This window comes from Alligator mississippiensis, chromosome 4 (assembly GCF_030867095.1).
Source record: "Alligator mississippiensis isolate rAllMis1 chromosome 4, rAllMis1, whole genome shotgun sequence".
Lineage (NCBI taxonomy): Eukaryota > Metazoa > Chordata > Crocodylia > Alligatoridae > Alligator > Alligator mississippiensis.
Window position 1 is genome coordinate 170,440,266 of NC_081827.1, and position 17,491 is coordinate 170,457,756.

The following is a 17,491-nucleotide window of genomic DNA, read 5'->3' on the forward strand; positions in this document are numbered from 1 at the left end:
TATACCTGGCTGTTGCTGCTGGTCACAGCTAGGCTGTGATACAAAAGAGATATGTATAATAATGAACATTTTGTGTGAACCATTTGAAAACAAGAGGTTCACAAAAGCTGCTGAAAGACATTGCCTAATTGTGTACTGAGTATTTTGGAGAACACAGATGCTTCTGCAAAGAGCTTGTAATCTCTGAATTTAACTGAAGCAGAAGTGATGAAAAGGGGAGAAACTGGTTAAGAGATGTATGCATGTCCCAGCGGTGTGTTCACACTGGCATTCATGAGACGGTTATTGAAATTATGCAGTCATATCGCTATCTCATAGTAAATGTATCCATATGCTTGCAAGAGGCATTGAAAGAAGGCCTAGACCTCAAAATATGACTGTGCCAACAGGTATATTATTGACAAGTCCATGGCAGTAATTAGTACCTCTTTAACCTTCTTCAGTGTTCAAGATCCTTGTTTGTTTTGGGCTAGAACTAGTGATAGCTGAATATGACATTTTGCTATGTCTCATGTTTTCTGTGTTTTTTAAATATTAAAGGAAAAGTATGGAGGAAGCAGGAAAGTTGAAGGGGTTATCCAACAGCCTTGTCCAAAATAATATGAATTATAATACATCCTGAGATTGGTCATTCCAGCTAGTCAAAAGTTTAATCATTCTTAGTTGCACCTTATATGACCAGCTTTCCTCCATGTTCTGTATAAGCTGGGGTTTTTTTTATATGTATAGGTGTGTGGGTATATATGTATACATTATAAGCAGTGTGTGTGTGTTAGCTACCACTGGAATTCAGCTACCACTGCAACTTGCTTATATCCCTGAATTCCAGTGCAAGCTAATGGCAGGTTGCAGTTGCTCAGTATCTAAAATTCAGCCCTATGGTTATCAAGATTGCTTGTCCACTAAGTACATGCTCTCTTCTGCCTGCCAGCCAAATTCTACCTTAAGTAATTCTGTTGGTAACTAGAAATATTATTAAAATGAACGGTTTTAAGGGTTGTTCACACTCCATAAGTTTTTGAATTTTGCTCTGAAGTGATCATTGAGTCTGCAGGTACATAGCAATATAACACCAACCTGTGGGGAGGCGGATTCTTGCTTCAGTCCTGAGATGCTCACAGATGAATATGTCCCTTAATTCTAGGTATTGCTCTTTAGTTAGTTGATGAGTGGAGCAGGTTGAATACTTAAAACAGAGTCCCCAATTAACCAAAATTATTTGGATAGCCTGGTGTGCTGACACTGTTTATAAACCTTTTAGTTCTCTGGGAACATTCGTATGCGTGACTTCTCTTGTTAACAAAAAGTCTGTGGAATGTGCATGTCTCACAGCTTACTTTGTAGAGTATATTTTTAAGAATCAGATGTTTAAGATGTGTTGGTTAACAAGCTAATCTGACATGGAATGGAAAAGTTGTAGTTCTAATATGTTAGCTGGTTAAGGCAAGCCCTAGGGCTGATCATCTAATGGATATTAAAATATAGTTTTGCCCTGCCTAGGTTTGAGATGTGCTTCTAGCATATAGATATGGCACTTGTGGTCTCCACTCTCCTACCCTGATCCCAGAGTGACCATTAGAAGTATTCTCTGGACAGCGAATAAAACAAGTCATTCTTGTCAAGTAACAGTGAATATCTGTCTGCTGCTCGCAATGGATGGGAAAATTAGTGTTTAAAGAAAAGATTGTGGAGAAGTTCTAGCATATCATCCCTGGCACGGAATGGAGCCACTGTTGTCCTCGGCTTTCGTGGCTAGAGGGGAGATTTTGGGGAAAATCAGTGACAGACACTGAAATCAATTGTAACTCCTGTTTATGCTACAGGGCTCCTCACAATGCTACATGAGCCCTGTGATCTGGAGGTAGAAGTTGTTGCTCTGAAAAACATGCATCTCCCAGCTCTGCTCAGTGGGAGTTAATTCTGAATTTTAAATAACGACCAGAGCCTGGATACATTGCAGACTTGCACTTGTCATTTTACATTGGTTTTGTATAAACTCTTCCACTGTTCAGAGTGGACAAATGACCAACTCTCCCAGGGTACCTTTTACCTTGGACCCTGTTACAGAGCGTGGTTGTTGGGTGGCGGGGGGAACCTGTTTGTATTAAGTAAATGGGTAACCCATAATAGGAGCAAATGCTGTACAACTGCACTAGAGCTACTTACACTACTGTAGTTTTACCCCTGATTTTTTTTTTCCTGGAACAACTTCACAGGATTCTAGTTGACTACATGGGTAAGACTGCCTGTCACGTTGGTTTTCTGGTTACACCGGTATAAATGTGTATTGTGTCCAGCCCCTCTGTCACTGAAGGCTATTTTAGCAGAAAAAAACTGAGATGCAATGGATCATGGATGGGGCTTTACTTGTCAGAAGGCCCCTGTAGTGATAGTCATGAAACAGTATAATTTCCATAGTCTAACTACTTTTCACTGGCCTTGTGCGTAGTTTTGTAAAAAGGTATGCTGAGGAATTTAAGTGCTAAATATGGTTTTTCTCCTCATCTCAAACAACATTTTTTCATTTGCTCTATAAAGGAGTTTGTTTTCCTTGAATTTTACCTAAATACCCCAATGCTGATTCCTGTGCTTCTTCCTGTTCTCAGATTTTCTTCCTCTTTTTATGAACAGGGTCGTAAACTTCTAATCATTGGAACCACCAGCCGCAAAGATGTCCTGCAGGAAATGGAGATGCTGGATGCTTTCAGCACCACCATCCATGTACCTAACATCGTGACAGGGGAACAACTGATGGAGGCCTTGGAGGTGAGGAGAAGCTCGTGAATGACAAGCAAGCTAAGAGATTACCTGAAAGTCCTCCCAGCTGGTGGTGTGAATAACTCCATGCAGCAGAGGACTTAATGAACTATAAAAGCTGCCTGTAAGGGACAGTGCAGCAGATCTGCATTTGCTGACTTGGATATAATGGCACAATACCAGGTTTTGTTGAATGTAGTGAATCCAATTCTGTGAGGCACTGAACTTCCATTACGTCAATTATGGCAAATGAGGGGTGTGCAGCGTTCTACAGATGAGCTGCACGCAGATACGAGCCCAAGGTGGGTTCCGGACCCATGCTGCATAGGACCATAGTTTGTGGTAGTTATTGATGGTGCTACCAATAACCTTGCATCCAGAGCTATAGCACAGCCTTGCAAAATTTATACTTCACATAGGCAAGTAAAATCATTAGCGTTTCTATTTTCATTGAACAGAGGTAGGCAAGTAGTGTGTGTGTGGTTGGTTCTGTATGAGTTTTTCAAGTTTGCTCTAGCACCTAACACTGCATAGGGAAAACTAGTGTAGGAAATAATATTCAGAAAGCAAATCAGTCAAAGATCAGCTGTTTATCCTGTTAGTTCAAACAGTTATGCTGTGAAAGAACCAGGGAAATGTACTGTTTAATATCCCACATCCAGGCATTAGTCCTTACCTCTTTTCAAGACTAAGCTAAGGAATATTTTTTAACTCTTCACTGTGTCTGCACCAGTATGACTGGCGCAGTTGCCTTTCTAATGTTTCTAGCTGCCTTATGATTTTATTTTCAGCTTCTGGGGAGCTTCAAAGATAAAGAGCGCAGCACAATTGCACAGCAAGTCAAAGGGAAGAAAGTCTGGATTGGCATCAAGAAGCTGCTAATGTTGATCGAGATGTCACTACAGGTAAGAGACTTTTTGCTTGCAAGGTATATTGGTATGACTAGAACATTCTTAAGGTTTCTACAGGCCTTTACCTCTGTATCTGGGTCAGTTGTGCTTTGAATGTCACATTTCAGATACCCTTATAACAGTGTTCAGCTCCAGTCAACAAAGAGATCACCTGGACTCAATTGACTTGAGGTCTTTAAAAAACAAAAAAAAACCCTGGCTCATAGGTTATGGAAAATTGTAGTTTGAAGAAGAGGAGCATCTGCCAACCAGAGAAACTGGAAATGTGCCTTTCATGAACTGCCTTCTCTACTGCACAAGCAATGCATTTAAGATTGCAGATAATGATAATTTGGGGTGGGGGTCATGAAAAAGGTGCTTATGCAGGTGTATAGGCTCTTTCCCTGAAAGAAAATAAATCTGTCAGACCGTCCAGCTGCTCTTCTCTTTATTTTCCACTTTCAGCACTTAAAAGGAAATAATTGCATAGAGTACAAATATGTGGCGCTTAACACTCCCTCCCCCCACACCCTTTATCTCCTGTGCCTGCAAGCCAGTCATCAAGCTCATGCTCAACAGTATGTGTAGAGTAGACCAAAAAAAAAGAGAGAGGGTGTAGCATTTGTGCCTAATCCTCAGTGGCTGAGGTGTCATCACCTTTTTCCATGTGAGCCCTTCCCCCACCTTCTCTTCTTTCACATCAGATGGATTTGGTGCAGGTGAGTGAACTATTTTTTAGCAATTCTTAAGAGAGGCTGAGCATAAGTGAAGAGGCATGTACTTTAGTAGCATATAAGTCATGTATCCTTTCTGTTCACCATTCTCAAGTCTGTTAAAACTTGCACAGCACTAAGGATCTGCTCTGACTGGATGTCACCTAAGGGAATAAAGTCATTTATCTAGATTACTTTTTCCTCTCTTTCCCTTGACTCTTAATTCCATACCTACAGGCAAGTCAGTAAGTCATTGCTCACATACACTAAATGTATTTAATCAGTGCAGACCTGCAGGGATTGACTGGCTCAGTTGCAGCCAGTTTCACTTTGCAAAATACCCTTGACAATACAGTCCCCTATTTCTCTTTTCAGAATAGTTATTTATTTCTTTTATTAGACTTTTCCCTGGACACTGATGCTCTTAATGCTCCAGGGTGAAAGATCAAGGGCCATTCTGAGACTGGGGTGAAGGTGGAAATAAAATTGCACCCAGTTTTTCCCCCAGGTGCATGCCAAGATGGCAAGCTGTGTTGCTGGAGGGTCAGGTTATCATTAGTAAGCAGGCTGCTGTCCTGGAATGTTTCAAAAGTCAGGTTTGTTTGTTGCAATCCAAGTACATGTTCAAGCATTTCAAGTTATTTTTGTTATTATTAATGAATTGCTCATTCTGTAGATGATTCCAAAACCTGATGGACCAACTGTAAGGGAAGTCAGAAGTGTTATACCTTGGGTTCTAATCACTTCATGTATATACTCCATTGCAAGTCCGAGCTGTTCACTCTCCTCTGATGCACTTAATTGTTCTAAATGCAGCTAATCTTTTGTATGTTCACAAGAGATTAGAGATTGGTCATGATCATAAATATTAAGCACCATAATGATGATCTTATCTGGCCTTCTCCATTGACATTCCATTGCTTATAAGTGAAGGGAAGCCTCAGGCCTGTACCTCTGAGCTTGGTGTGAGTGCAGCACTTCTACAAAGAATCTAATCCCAGTTTAGAAACTTTTAAGTGCTGGAGAATCTCTCATGTTTCTTGATAATTGGTTACATTGGTGGGTTAACTTCACTGCAGAAAAAATTCGCACCTTCCTGTAGTCTGAAATTGTTTGGCTTCAACTTCCAATCACTTGGTGTAGTTATGCCGCTCTTCTGCTCGATCTATGTGATCTATTGGAAGTCATTTACCCTTGTAGGTATTCATAAACTGATCAAATCACCTCATAAGTCTCTCTAGTACAGGGGTGGGCAAAATGTAGCCCTCCAGGCCATTCCATCTGGCCTGTGGGGCCCCTAAAATATTTAGAAAGTTAATATTTATCTGCCCTTGGCTGCCTGTCATGCAGCCCTAGATGGCTTGCCAAAACTCAGTAAGCAGCCCTCCACCCGAAATAATTGCCTGCCCTTGCTGTAGTATGTTCAGTAGATTGCAGTTCTTCATCTCAAGGGCTAAGTCCAGGCAGTCAAAAAGCCTGAGGCTGAATCGATTCAATCTAGGTAGCTTCCTCTAAGTTGCGTAGGTTGAATGGCTAATCAACTGAGCTGACATTCAGTTTTCAATTGGGTAAGGTGGAGGGAGGCCTGCACTGACCCAGGCCAGTAAACAGGGGTGCTAGAGCACATCTCCTAGGCTGCTGGCCACTGCCAGCCCAGCCATTTGTCCCCAACCCGCTGTTGTCCCCCCACAGGGAGTTAAGGAGCCCCCTGCCTGGGTGCTGGCCCACCTTGGGAGAGCCTTACCCTCAGGGGGTTTCCCCAGCCTGGGGTCCCCAGCCCCCAGGCAGCCCTGGGGAGCTGAAGGGAATTCTCCCCCCCCCCCCCTTCCCAGCTGCTAATTTGCTCCAGCCACTGCCCAGGAGAGAGAGAGAAGTCCTCCCAGCTGGGTACCTATCTGTACAGCCCAACATGAGGGCAATGGGGAGTCCCCACCTTGGTGGGCTTCCCCCTACCCCACCCCAGGGTCCTTGAGCCTGGGGCAGCTTAGGCAGCTGAGGGCAGTTTTTCCCCTCCCAAACCCCAGAGCTGCTTGCCTTAGTTCCTGTGAGTCTTGTGGATAGCCCAGGGAGCAGAGGGAAGTTGCTGTGCTCCCCTGCGTTAGTTCTGCTTCAGACTCAAAGCAGATCAGGCAAAACCATCTGGGTAGGAGCAGAAGAATTTCCCTCTGCTCTGAGGCTGCCTGAGACTTGCAAGGGTTAAGGTAAGCAGCTCTGGGGTTTGGGAGGAGAAGAATTCCCCTTCACTCCTGTGGGTTGCCCCAGGCTGGGAGAACTCTGGGCTGGGGTAGGGGGAAGACCCCCAAGACAGGGGCACCTTGGTGTCCCCATGCAGGGCTACATGGGTAGGCACCTAGCCCAAAGGACTTTTCCCTCCCTCCTATGGCAGCTGCCAAAGCAATCAGTTGCTGGGAAGGGGGAGGGCTGCCGAAGGTCTGAAAAGGACCTACCACAGGGGCTTCTCCCCCCTCCCCCCCCAACTTGTGCTGTGTCATTTCTAGTTAGGGAGGTTTGGGGGTCTGTTCCCCTGTCCCCTAATGGACACAGGCAGGAAGTAGGCTAAGGAGCAGGAAGGCAAGGCAGTTCCTGTTCCACTGGAGCAGGCAGCATAGCCCAGGGATGCAGAGCATCCTGGGATGCTGGAGGACTGCGAGTTAACTTGAACCAGGAGGTTTCCAGTGCTTGAAACATTCTGGTAGCTCCTCCCTGTCCTGTTTTTCAGCTTGTCAACTTGCTTTTGGAAACAGGAAACTCCATAATTTTTTCTTGCTAGTACCGTGCATGGTGTCAATACCAGCTTTCTACCCGCCACCTCATTTTAGAGGTAGGGGTTGCGTTTGCCCCCTTAGCCCCTTAATTGTACTGTGCAGTTGTTTGGTTTCTAAAATGTTCTTTAAGGCCTTTTCCAAGTTGCTACTCTCCCAGATAGATGTCTTTGTCCTAAAATTGTGACATACATGGTTGGTTCCTGGATTATGGCTTTTCAGTTAAAATGTAGGCCCCTTAAGACCCATGAGTGACATGGCCTGCTATTTAAATCATGCAAATGGAATCAGATATTTGGGAAAATCACATTAATTTCTTATTATTAAGGCTACCAGCTTAATCCAATCCATAGTGTTCCAGGTTATTTGCACTGGATCAGTGTGGCTTAGTAGTTCATATCTTATTACTGCTACTTTCCTTATTACTTAAAGGGGAGCACTAAGCTTGTGCCAAGCTGTTTATACCTCATTAAGGTTTATTTTATTCTTCAGAGCACTGGCAGACAATCAAGTCATTTGTCCCCATAGTCTGCAAGTTGGCTGCAGGAGCAGACATATACCTGAGAAAAAAGCATTCAGCCTTATGGTACACAGTGCTCATGTTGAGCATTTCATGGCTGCCAAACGAGCCTGATATATGCAGCTTAGACTATAGTTGAATTGAAATGCATGCTCAAGTGAGTCTAAATTGCTAAATGATGCAAATTCCTCTATATAAATAAGTTGGCCTTTAATTATTTACCATTCCACTAATCTGCTTTATCTGTAGACTTTATTAGAAATTACTGTCAAAGATCTGGAATGAAACATAAGGACTCTGAATAGTATTTGATTCTGTATACTGTATAAGAGAGTGCCTCCCTGCTAATTTCAGGCTGCCTTTGTTTTGTGTGTAGATGGATCCAGAGTACCGTGCAAGAAAATTTCTGGCACTCCTGAGAGAAGAAGGGGCGTAAGTAGTGGCCATATTTTAAAGGAGAATTTTAAATGCCATTCCATCCTCAGATACATGGATATTTGCAAGCATCTGAGGCAAGTGTTGGGCTCTTGAACATCAATGAGATTTTTTTCTGAAACTTCCTTTTAGAACTTTTTCCACCTACTGCAATACAAGTGATTTCCCAGTGCTGGTAAAGACCTCTAAATACATTTTAATCCTATCCTTTTCTTGATTACCTCGGTTTCTTTACTTGCTTATTGATTGGAGATTAGGACCGTGACTTGGGGTTTTTTTGCTTGTTTGTTGGGGTTTTTTAATTATAGAAAATCAGCTGTAACCCCCATGTGTCCATCTAACGTTGGGTTGCTACCTGTTGGCCACAGTATTGTCTCCCTTTTCCCACCTTATGCAGAAGAAGTGCCCTGTCATGAAATAACTGGAAATACGGCTAGGCCCAATGTTGACACCCTGACTTCCCAAAAGCCTACTCAAATGCACACAGTGCAGTCTCTGTGCTGAGGGGTAGAAGTTTGCAGGACTGTCAGGCATTTGTGTATACTCTAGGTGTTTCAGTGTGCACCTGAGCTGCTTCAGATATCTCTTTCAAATGGTTTTGATCTGTTTTATAGTAATCTACTTGGCTGAGTGAAGATGGACCATACGCAGAGATCAGTGGCTGTGGAAGTGACCAAGCAAGAGAATACACACTGGGATCTTTGTTCATCTGTACAACACGCTGGATAAAGCAAAATGCTCACCCACCTTCAAAAAACCCACTTGCAGTTTGCATGTTTAGTGCAATACAATGTCCTCTTTTATTCAGTGTCTTAAATATTTTGATGTCTTGTGGAAGGTTCAGTCTCCTTTTAGAATTCTGTGCTTTTGTTTCTGTGCAGGCTAGGGTGCATTCTCGCTCTGGTTTAGCATGGGAGAAATGCCCTATCAGCCCTTTAAGTCTTGAAGCTAAAACTCATTTATGTCCAGCATTACGTTAATATCATAATGTGATACTCTTCCTATAGGAAAATAAGACCTACTTTTGACCTACTTTGGTAAAGTCTGGGTGTATTGAAATGCTAGTTTGTGATATCCCCATTCTGACAGTAAATGCTTTTCTCTATAGTTGTCTTGTATGCTCTAATGAGATTGACTATCAATCCACATAGACAATACCATAACATTAAACAGCTGTTTTGGGCAAACAAAGAACTAGGATTGGCTTTTCTGTGATGATTCCTAAATGCAAGGTACTGTAGTCACACTGCCATCAAAAGCAAGGCTCAGTGATATCCTAGAGGTTACACCCCTTTTCCTCTTGACATTGTACTTTTGTGGCCCAGTTGGAGAGTCTCTGGCTGCCACCAGTAGTGACTGGAGGAGGCAGTGATATGTATTGATCAAAGCAGGGGCCCTGCTGTGAGTAGATGCACAAATTTAAAAAGATCCAATATTTATAAAGCTGGAAAGAATTTTTCTCAGTGTAGAAAACTTTAGAATCTTAATGTCAATTGAGATTCAAAATGTTATTTAAAATAATTGTGATTGCAATATTTGTGACTCGCACTGGTATTAATTAGTATATTCAAATTCTGCTTTCCTGGTGAGCTGCTAGGGCTGAAAACAGTCATGCTGTCTTTCTTCCCTTGCAAAGCAGGGTTCCTTACTAAGCTTTGTGTACTCTGCAGGAAATGTGTTGCCAGTGCAGTCACAAGTTTCCATTCTTGTACTGAAATAAAGGAATGTACCTTGGCTATATAGCACCTAGCCAAGATGAGCCCTGGATGTGTTTTGCTGAGAACTGAGTGAGAATGCTCTTCTCTTGTTAAATTTAGCTCAGCTTATTTTGTACCGGTGTGTGGAGCATGCTGCTACATTTTCTTCACCCTCAGCTGGGTGAGGCAAGCAATCAAAGCCATCTGCAGGAACTTAAAGCCAGTGTGACTTCCTAAGCTGCCTAGGCATGCTGCCAAGAGCTAGCAACTCAAAAACCCAAAGAGGTTCAGAGCACCCTCCTTCTCTGGGAATGTCCTTTGGCCCCTTGGTTGAAGGCAAACCATTCTCTAGACCCTGCTGTGTATTTAGAGTGGAGTCAGAGAACCTGGTTGTGTGTATTAGCCTCTCTTCTCCTTGATTTATTTTCCCTCAGTCAGCGGTGTTATATTATGGTGACTTGTGAGTTCCAGTGGCCAGTATACCTTCTCCCCCTTGTGTATGATCTTGCAACTTTCATTTGTTCCCTTCTTCCCCCAGCGCTGGTGAAAGCAGCACACATTAACTTATGTCTCAGAATAAATGATGTAAAAATTTTTATTGTGTTTCTTTTGTCCAAAGCTGTATTGAGAAGCGTAAATATATGATTTAAATGCAAATGAATGGATGCAATAAAAGGCACAAATACCTGGAAAGACTCAGTAGATTGAATTGTCTTTTGGTGGAGGAGTGGGCCTGTGTCAAGACCTGGACACATGTAATGGTGAAGAAGTACTTGCCAGTACTAAGGAGGATGTCAAACAATATCTCCTAGCAGTAAATATTTTTAACTCCAGCAGGCCCTGCTTCCTTGCATACAAGAGTCCCAAAAGAGTTGGCTGAGAAAAATCACTTCCCTCCCCCACAACAAACTTAGTATTTAGCAAATCTTTGAATAGAGGTGGGGGGGAGTCCAAAAGACTGGAGAAATGCTAAAGTTATAGCAGTGTTCAAAAGACAGAAGCAGGAAGACCTGCTTAATATAAGCTGGTTAGCCTGACATCTCATGCAAATTAAGAAAAAAGCTGATAGAGGATTCAGTTGATAAAGTAGTAAAGGATAGGAATATAATTAATGCCAGTCAGCATGGTTTCATGGAAAATAGGTCTTGTCAAACAAACCTGATTTCATTCTTTGAGATTACAAGTATGGTTGATATAGGCAACTGCATAGATATAATAGGCTTAGAATTTTGTAAGGTGTTTGACTTAATACTGCATGACATTCTGATTTTAGAAAAATAGCATTATACAATAGCATTGAAGCACATGTTAAATGGATTAAGAACTGGCTAACTGACAGATCTCAAACAGTACTTGTAAATGAGGAATCATCATAGCCTGTTAGTGTGTGTAGTGGTTCTAGAGGGACCAGTCCTAGGCCAGATGCTATTTAGTGTTTTCACCCATGATCTGGATATAAATATACAATCGCTACTGATAACTTGCAGAGGATGCCCAGATTTGCAAAATGGTAAATAATCCATACAGTCATATAGCAACAGATGCAGCTAGGAAAAATGGATGCAGGCTATCTTTACAGAATGAAGGAACGTACTCAAGAGAACATGATACTGAAAGGCTTAAGGGATTGAAGTGGACAAACAACTTGATGTGGGCTCCCAGTACAATTCTGTGGTAAAAAGGGCTCATGCTGTTGTTGAAAGTACAGATGATTTTGCCTCTGCATAGGACTATGGTGAAACTGATACTGGAATACTATATCTACTTTGAGTGTCATCATTGGAAAAAAGATCTTGAAAAATGGGAGAGGGTGCAGAAAAGGCTTGCAAAAATTAGGCAGAGTTTAGATGGTGAACAGAATGCACATTCACCTTTTGACTGGGGGTGCAAATCTTAGACTGAGTTCTGCCATTTTTAAACCAGTTTCTGTGCGCTGATCTTCTGTTATGGATATAGACCGGTTTTGTGTGCCGAGCTTCTGTTAAGGGTATAAACTAGTTTCCGATCACTTATCCTGGTAAAAGTGTAGTGTCTGTACCTGGCCTTAGAAGTCAGTCTAGTTTATCCAAAAGAAGGTCAGTAGGCTGCTTCATTACAGAGAAAAGATGCACAGGTTCTTTAGAATTCAAGGATTCTTTAGTCAAGTAGAGAAAGGCAAAACAGGGACTAATGGCTGGAAGTCAAAAACCAGAGACAGTCACATGAGAAATCAGGGAAAATGTTTAACTTTGAAGCTGCTGAACCTCAGGAGCAAACCACCAAAGGCAAATGGTGGGCTTTCGCATGTGCTCTCTCTCATGCACTCTCTCTCTTTCCCACCCCCTCCCCCCTGAAAATATGCTTTAAGTCAGATACCAGTAAGGAGCTCACCAACAAGGGTAAACAAGTGAAATTCTCTGGCTTCAGATATAAAGGAGCTCAAAACAGTGATTTAATGGCTCCTGCTGACCTTAAGCTCTATGGACATTTATACATGTGCTCTGGGGTGCAAGGGGTTTGCTTTAATTAGAGTGGCTCTGAGAGCTGCTCTAATTAAAGTGTCTGCAGCGTCAGGTATTCAGCTTCTCGTGCTTCAAAATAGCTTGTTCAAGCTTCAGTTAGAGTACCACCACCACCACCATTTTGAAAAGCAGGGGCGCTGAATACATGTTATGCAGAGGCTGCTGGCACTCTAATTAGCACACTTCAGCAGACTCGATTAATTATCATGCGTTGGAACAGAGCTTCATCACGTGTATAGGTGCCCTATGAATCTATGAATTTGAGCAGTCTATACACTTAATTGCTGCACAGGTTTAATCTGTTTGCCACTTGAGGTTACTAAATAAGATCAATTTATCTTACTTACAGGTCTTTATCTGTGAAATTTCACCATAGAGACAGAGTTGAGGGGATCTCAGTAAGGTCTACCACCATGGTAGATTGTTCTCTTTAGCATCACTTTATTGGTCTTAATTGATGGGGTGATGTTTTCATGCAGCTACCTGTCTAAAGAGTTGGCTTCTCCTGCAGATACAATTTAGCACTGGCCTTAAAGAACACAAAGGCTTCATAACCAGTAAATCACACAGGCTCTCAAAGTCAATCAGTTTAAGATCATTTACCTTCTCTTTAATGTCTTATACAGAAAAAACTGCAAGTTGAAATATATTTTTCTCCAAATATATATATTTATATAATATATACTCTTAGTTAACTCCAAGGTATATACATTGTGTAATAAATAAGGCTTATAAAAAGAGAAATTTTCTGAATATAAAATAAAAAAAATCAACAACTTCTACAATTTTGTACAAAACTTTGGATACAGCAGGTTGATGGGAAGGATTTTTCATTCAGTGCTAGAATATCTGGCTACAGTGAAAATGATTACAAGGTAATAAATGTGTTATTAAATACCTTTTTCTTGATTTAAAACAAAAAGAAAAGACTCTTCCTTAAAGTTGGGTACTTGAAGTCTCCCCAGACACAAGATTTTAACATATAACTTTTAAATAAAATGCACATTATAAGGCTGTTTATTTCCAAAATACGGAGGATTATTTTTATAACACTCCTGTAATTTTTTTCTTTTTTTAAGGTAGAAAGTACTGTTGTTGGACTCCTGTGGCTTTGTTCTTGTCTACAAGGGAATTTTCCAGCATAGCTATATCTGTTCCACTATAGCTATTCCAGTATATATTCCCATTTGGACATGCTCTTCTGGAATAAAATGATGTTTATTCTAGATAGATAGATTGCTTAGCTGTAGTGGAATATACAGCCTGCTCTAAGTCTTCTTCTATGTCAGAAAATGTCCCTGAGCAGACAAGTCCTTGAAAAGCATCAGGCTGTTAAAGGCTAACTATACAACTTTTATAAGAGGGATCAGTGAGCTCTTCATTGGGAAGCACCTCCTTACTGTCACTTTTGAGGACACCTGCAGGAGCCCCACTAGTTTTTTGTCAGCAGCAGATTTTTTAAAGGAGCAGAAAAGATTTTGGTCTGATGATCTGGCCAGCCACAAAATTGAAATGAGTGGGCCATCTACTGTGTCCATCTATTATGTTCTGTGAGAACTGGATTTCTTCCCTTCTACACTGCCCTGGATCAGATAATGTACTGTTTTTTTGTGAAATAAATAGTGGCGAAGGGGACTTATTTCAGCATTAAAATGAGATTTTTATTTATTTATTTTTTTTATCGTTTCTGGGGCAATTTGTCAAGGTTGAAGTTGGTCAATTTGCCAAACATCGGTTTGAAGGATAAAAGGTAGAGCAAAAGCAGTTCTACCAGTGAGGTACAACCTGGCTAAATCATAGTGCCTCATCATCCATTTCTTGATTACAGGAGTATCTACCAGGCTCCTACAGCTGTAACAGGAGATAAGCTTTCTAATGTCAAGGTTTGATGTACTGTGGATACCTAGGGTTTTAGTTCAGATTCATGGCAATGTGGTGCAACGGAAGGTCAGAGGAATTCTCTCTGATCCATTCCATCTAGCTACTCCATGTGCAGGTAACATCTTATCTGCATGCCTCGACTTCTGCAAAGATGTTGAAATAGTCTCCAGCAGTAATATGTCATGGAACATGCATGTAGTCACGCATGCAACTCAAAGCTATCTGTAAGGGTATAGATGTGCTAGCATCTGGGCTGAAGCCCTCATGTGAACAAATTACTAATGTTTCCATGCCCTACACTAGTCTAATAGAAAGAAGACAGGTCTATCACTGCACCTCTGGTCTTAGCAATCAATTGTGCATCAGCTGCCCTAAATCAACATTGAATGTTTATAATTCTTTCTTTTTGCTGGATAAAGTTGTGGATTGATTATGATAAGTTTGATGCGAGATGAGTACCAAAGAGGAATTCTAAGCCAAAGGGAGCCCCCATTCCATAGTTACTGCCACCCAGTCTTTTAGATCCCAGCATTAGAGAACATATGGTATGTTGAATGACAGACTGGGGTAGGATGACCATTACCCATTGCTCTGTTAGTAGGAGATGGCTGGCATGAGCCCAAGTAGAATGGGTAGTAGTACTGTTATTTTAAGAACTTTTTTTTTTTTTTTTTAAATATGTGCAAAGAAAAGGGATGAATTTATACAGATCAGACCTTGGACAACCTGGAAATAGAGTAACCCCTTCTTAAGAATAACATACATCAGCTATAGCATGGAAAGAATCCCAAAGGGGTTAAGGGAAAAGTTCCCATTTAATGGGTCACGGTTTTACCACATATGCTCTGGTTTTTAGTCCATTTGTCCTCTGTCTGGAACCATGAGCACAAGCCTTGGCTCTGGAGTCTGTTCTTCCCAATGGAATTAGGGTGAATCTTAGTCATTTGCTTCACCTGCTTCTAGGAACCTTTAAGGTGAAGGGAAAACAAAATTAATAAGCCAACAGTTGCTGTTCACTTGCTCGCTTCAAACAGAAGCTGTTTTTCCATAGTGACTGCACAGAATTCAAAGGAGACCAGCTGAAGAGAACCCTGAGCCAACTATTTGTTTCTTCACAGAATTTGTATGTTTTTAGATCATTTGCTTCTGCCATATGGAATATCCAGGCAAGGCAGATGGTGCTGACCCATCTCAAGACTCTTAGCACAGCCTAAGTATTTATACCAATTTGAAAGTGCAGAAGCTGGAGAAAGGAGGAGCTAGTTCAATCAAAGGCCTTGAGCCTTTGCCAGGAATACTCTGACCTGAGAGCAGCAGAGGAGTTACAGATCTATAAAGCAGAAGCCTACATTTTTCCCCTTGTATTTGGTTAAATCCATTCCTCCTTTAATACTAGGCAATAATAAAAGGCAAATCCAGACTCCATAGCTGTGTGATAAGAGCAACTTATACCTGGAAGACTCTGCCATTGTCCCAATGCATTGCTGTCTTGACTCCAAACACCCTAGACTTAGGCCCTTCTCACACATTCACTTGCAACCATTGGAAATAATTGGAATGTTGCGATATATTCAAGTTGGCACCTGTTAGGGTGGTGTTACATGTTCACTTGTGAAAGTTGCACGTCATTGAAATGTAGCGGCTTATTAAAGTTTGTGCATGTTAGGAGATAAACCTCACCTGAAAGGGAACAACTTTGTCATGCCATGGGGCACTTAGCATGTGTTAAACTGCTTGCATGTGCATCTGCTTGTGTTTTAAGTGCACTGAGTGGGTGTTCAGTGTACAACACCATCTTTACACTTCTCTGTAAATACATTTCCTGTTGATCCAGATCAGCCCCCGTCCCATCTCTAGAGTATGCTGTCTGTCATGACAGACAGAGCAGAACTAGTAAAAGTTCGTAGATTTAGTCAGTAGATCTAGGTGGATGTGACTGGTCTCAAAGCTCTAGACTGCAGAACTAGACTTGTGGTTAGTGTTGGTTTTGAAGGAAATGTTTCTTTCTGCTATAACTAGCCAGGTGCTTTGTTTTTCTATAACATCTTTTGAAGCATGAGGGTGCTGTATGGAGAAAGACCCCAGTGCCTTACTGCTCTGGCACAAGCTCCTTTCAGCTGGCAACCTACCTGTGGTGTTTACTTGCAGGTATGAACATCGTAGACCCGGATGCATTCCTGGCAGCTCACATAGCAGCACCAGTGGAAGATGCAGTGGCACTTTTCTTTCCGCTTCTCAGTCCTGGTGTTGTGACCACGTCCACAGCACAGCAAGTCACAGCCATCGATCCCATGAGAAGTGACGTTGCATGTTCTGTCCCGTGTCCCAAACGAGCCAGTCTCTGGGTTGGGCTCACAAAAGTTGGGGGAGTTCTCATAGTAAACCAGGTCCCGCTCTGTTGGAGGCTTGAAAAGGGCATACTTGGCACGCAGCGTTTCTACCCAGCCCCGGGACTCCCGGTGTTTCTCCACCACCATTTCTGAGGCACTGTCGTACTTATCCTTCAGGTAGTCACCAATAGCCCGAAAATCTGGCTGTGCCCACCAGCAGGTCTTAACCTCGCAGCTTCCCGAGAGGCCATGACACTTGCATTTTAGGTGCATGTGATCCAGGATAGTCTGTCCAGAAAAAGCATACAATCGCACAGAGACTTTAACCCCCACTGACTTGGTTTTGTGTTCCCCCTTTTGTGACTGCGTGCATTTAGACCTGAGGATGGACATGAACTTTGGTCTGTGGTGATAGGGGACAAGATGAAGAGCAGTGGCCTCAAACTGCTGCAGAGAAAACTTAGGTTGCCAATTAGAAGGGACTTTTTTACTATGAGGGTGGTTGAGCATTGGGACAGGCTACCTAGAGAAATTGTGGAATCTCCATTCTTGGAAGTTTTCAAGAACAGGTTGGGCAGACATTTGGCTGGGCTGGTATAGTCAAGGATAATCCTGCCTTGAGCAAGGGCTGGACTAGATGATTTTGTAATGCCCCTTCCAGTCCTACTTTCCTATGATGCTATTATATGAGTAAGGTTTGAGAACTGCAGACAAATTTCTAACCACCTTTCCTCCCCACCCCACCTCACGCCACCCCTGTACACTTAGCCCATCATAGAAAGGCTGCTGTCCAAATTAGCTGCACCAAGTTGGATCTTGGCCTTGCTAATAAGGGGCAGACAAGGAGGTAGGAGTCTGAGTCCCAGCTCTGCAGCAGGCTTGCTGTGTGTCCTCGTACAAATCGTTTCGGCTTGAAACTTTCAAATTGATCCCTGTGTGGGATGCCCAACAAGAGATGGCCTTTGGTCTGCTTTCCTAAAACTCTGGGACTCCAAGCCTTTTGCT

The 17,491-nt window shown here is 42.2% G+C and overlaps 2 protein-coding genes across 4 annotated transcripts in view; one reads left to right on the plus strand and one right to left on the minus strand.

Annotated features, from left to right (window-relative positions):
- Positions 1 to 10,467, plus strand: part of NSF (N-ethylmaleimide sensitive factor, vesicle fusing ATPase) — a 119,526-nt gene extending 109,059 nt beyond the window's left edge. For all 3 annotated transcript variants that reach the window (XM_014594182.3, XM_019492242.2, XM_019492241.2), the window contains exons 18-21: positions 2,632 to 2,766; positions 3,549 to 3,662; positions 8,019 to 8,074; positions 8,692 to 10,467. In XM_014594182.3, coding sequence (XP_014449668.1) covers positions 2,632 to 2,766; positions 3,549 to 3,662; positions 8,019 to 8,074; positions 8,692 to 8,707 — 321 coding nt within the window. In that variant the 3' untranslated portion in view covers positions 8,708 to 10,467. The remainder of the gene's footprint in view (positions 1 to 2,631; positions 2,767 to 3,548; positions 3,663 to 8,018; positions 8,075 to 8,691) is intronic.
- Positions 10,468 to 12,859: 2,392 nt separating this feature from the next.
- The window catches only part of WNT3 (Wnt family member 3), a 71,492-nt gene continuing 66,860 nt past the window's right edge, over positions 12,860 to 17,491 (minus strand). The window contains exons 4-5 of the mRNA XM_006260394.3: positions 16,286 to 16,774; positions 12,860 to 15,123 (exon numbers count right to left, since the gene is read on the minus strand). Coding sequence (XP_006260456.1) covers positions 16,295 to 16,774 — 480 coding nt within the window. The 3' untranslated portion in view covers positions 12,860 to 15,123; positions 16,286 to 16,294. The remainder of the gene's footprint in view (positions 15,124 to 16,285; positions 16,775 to 17,491) is intronic.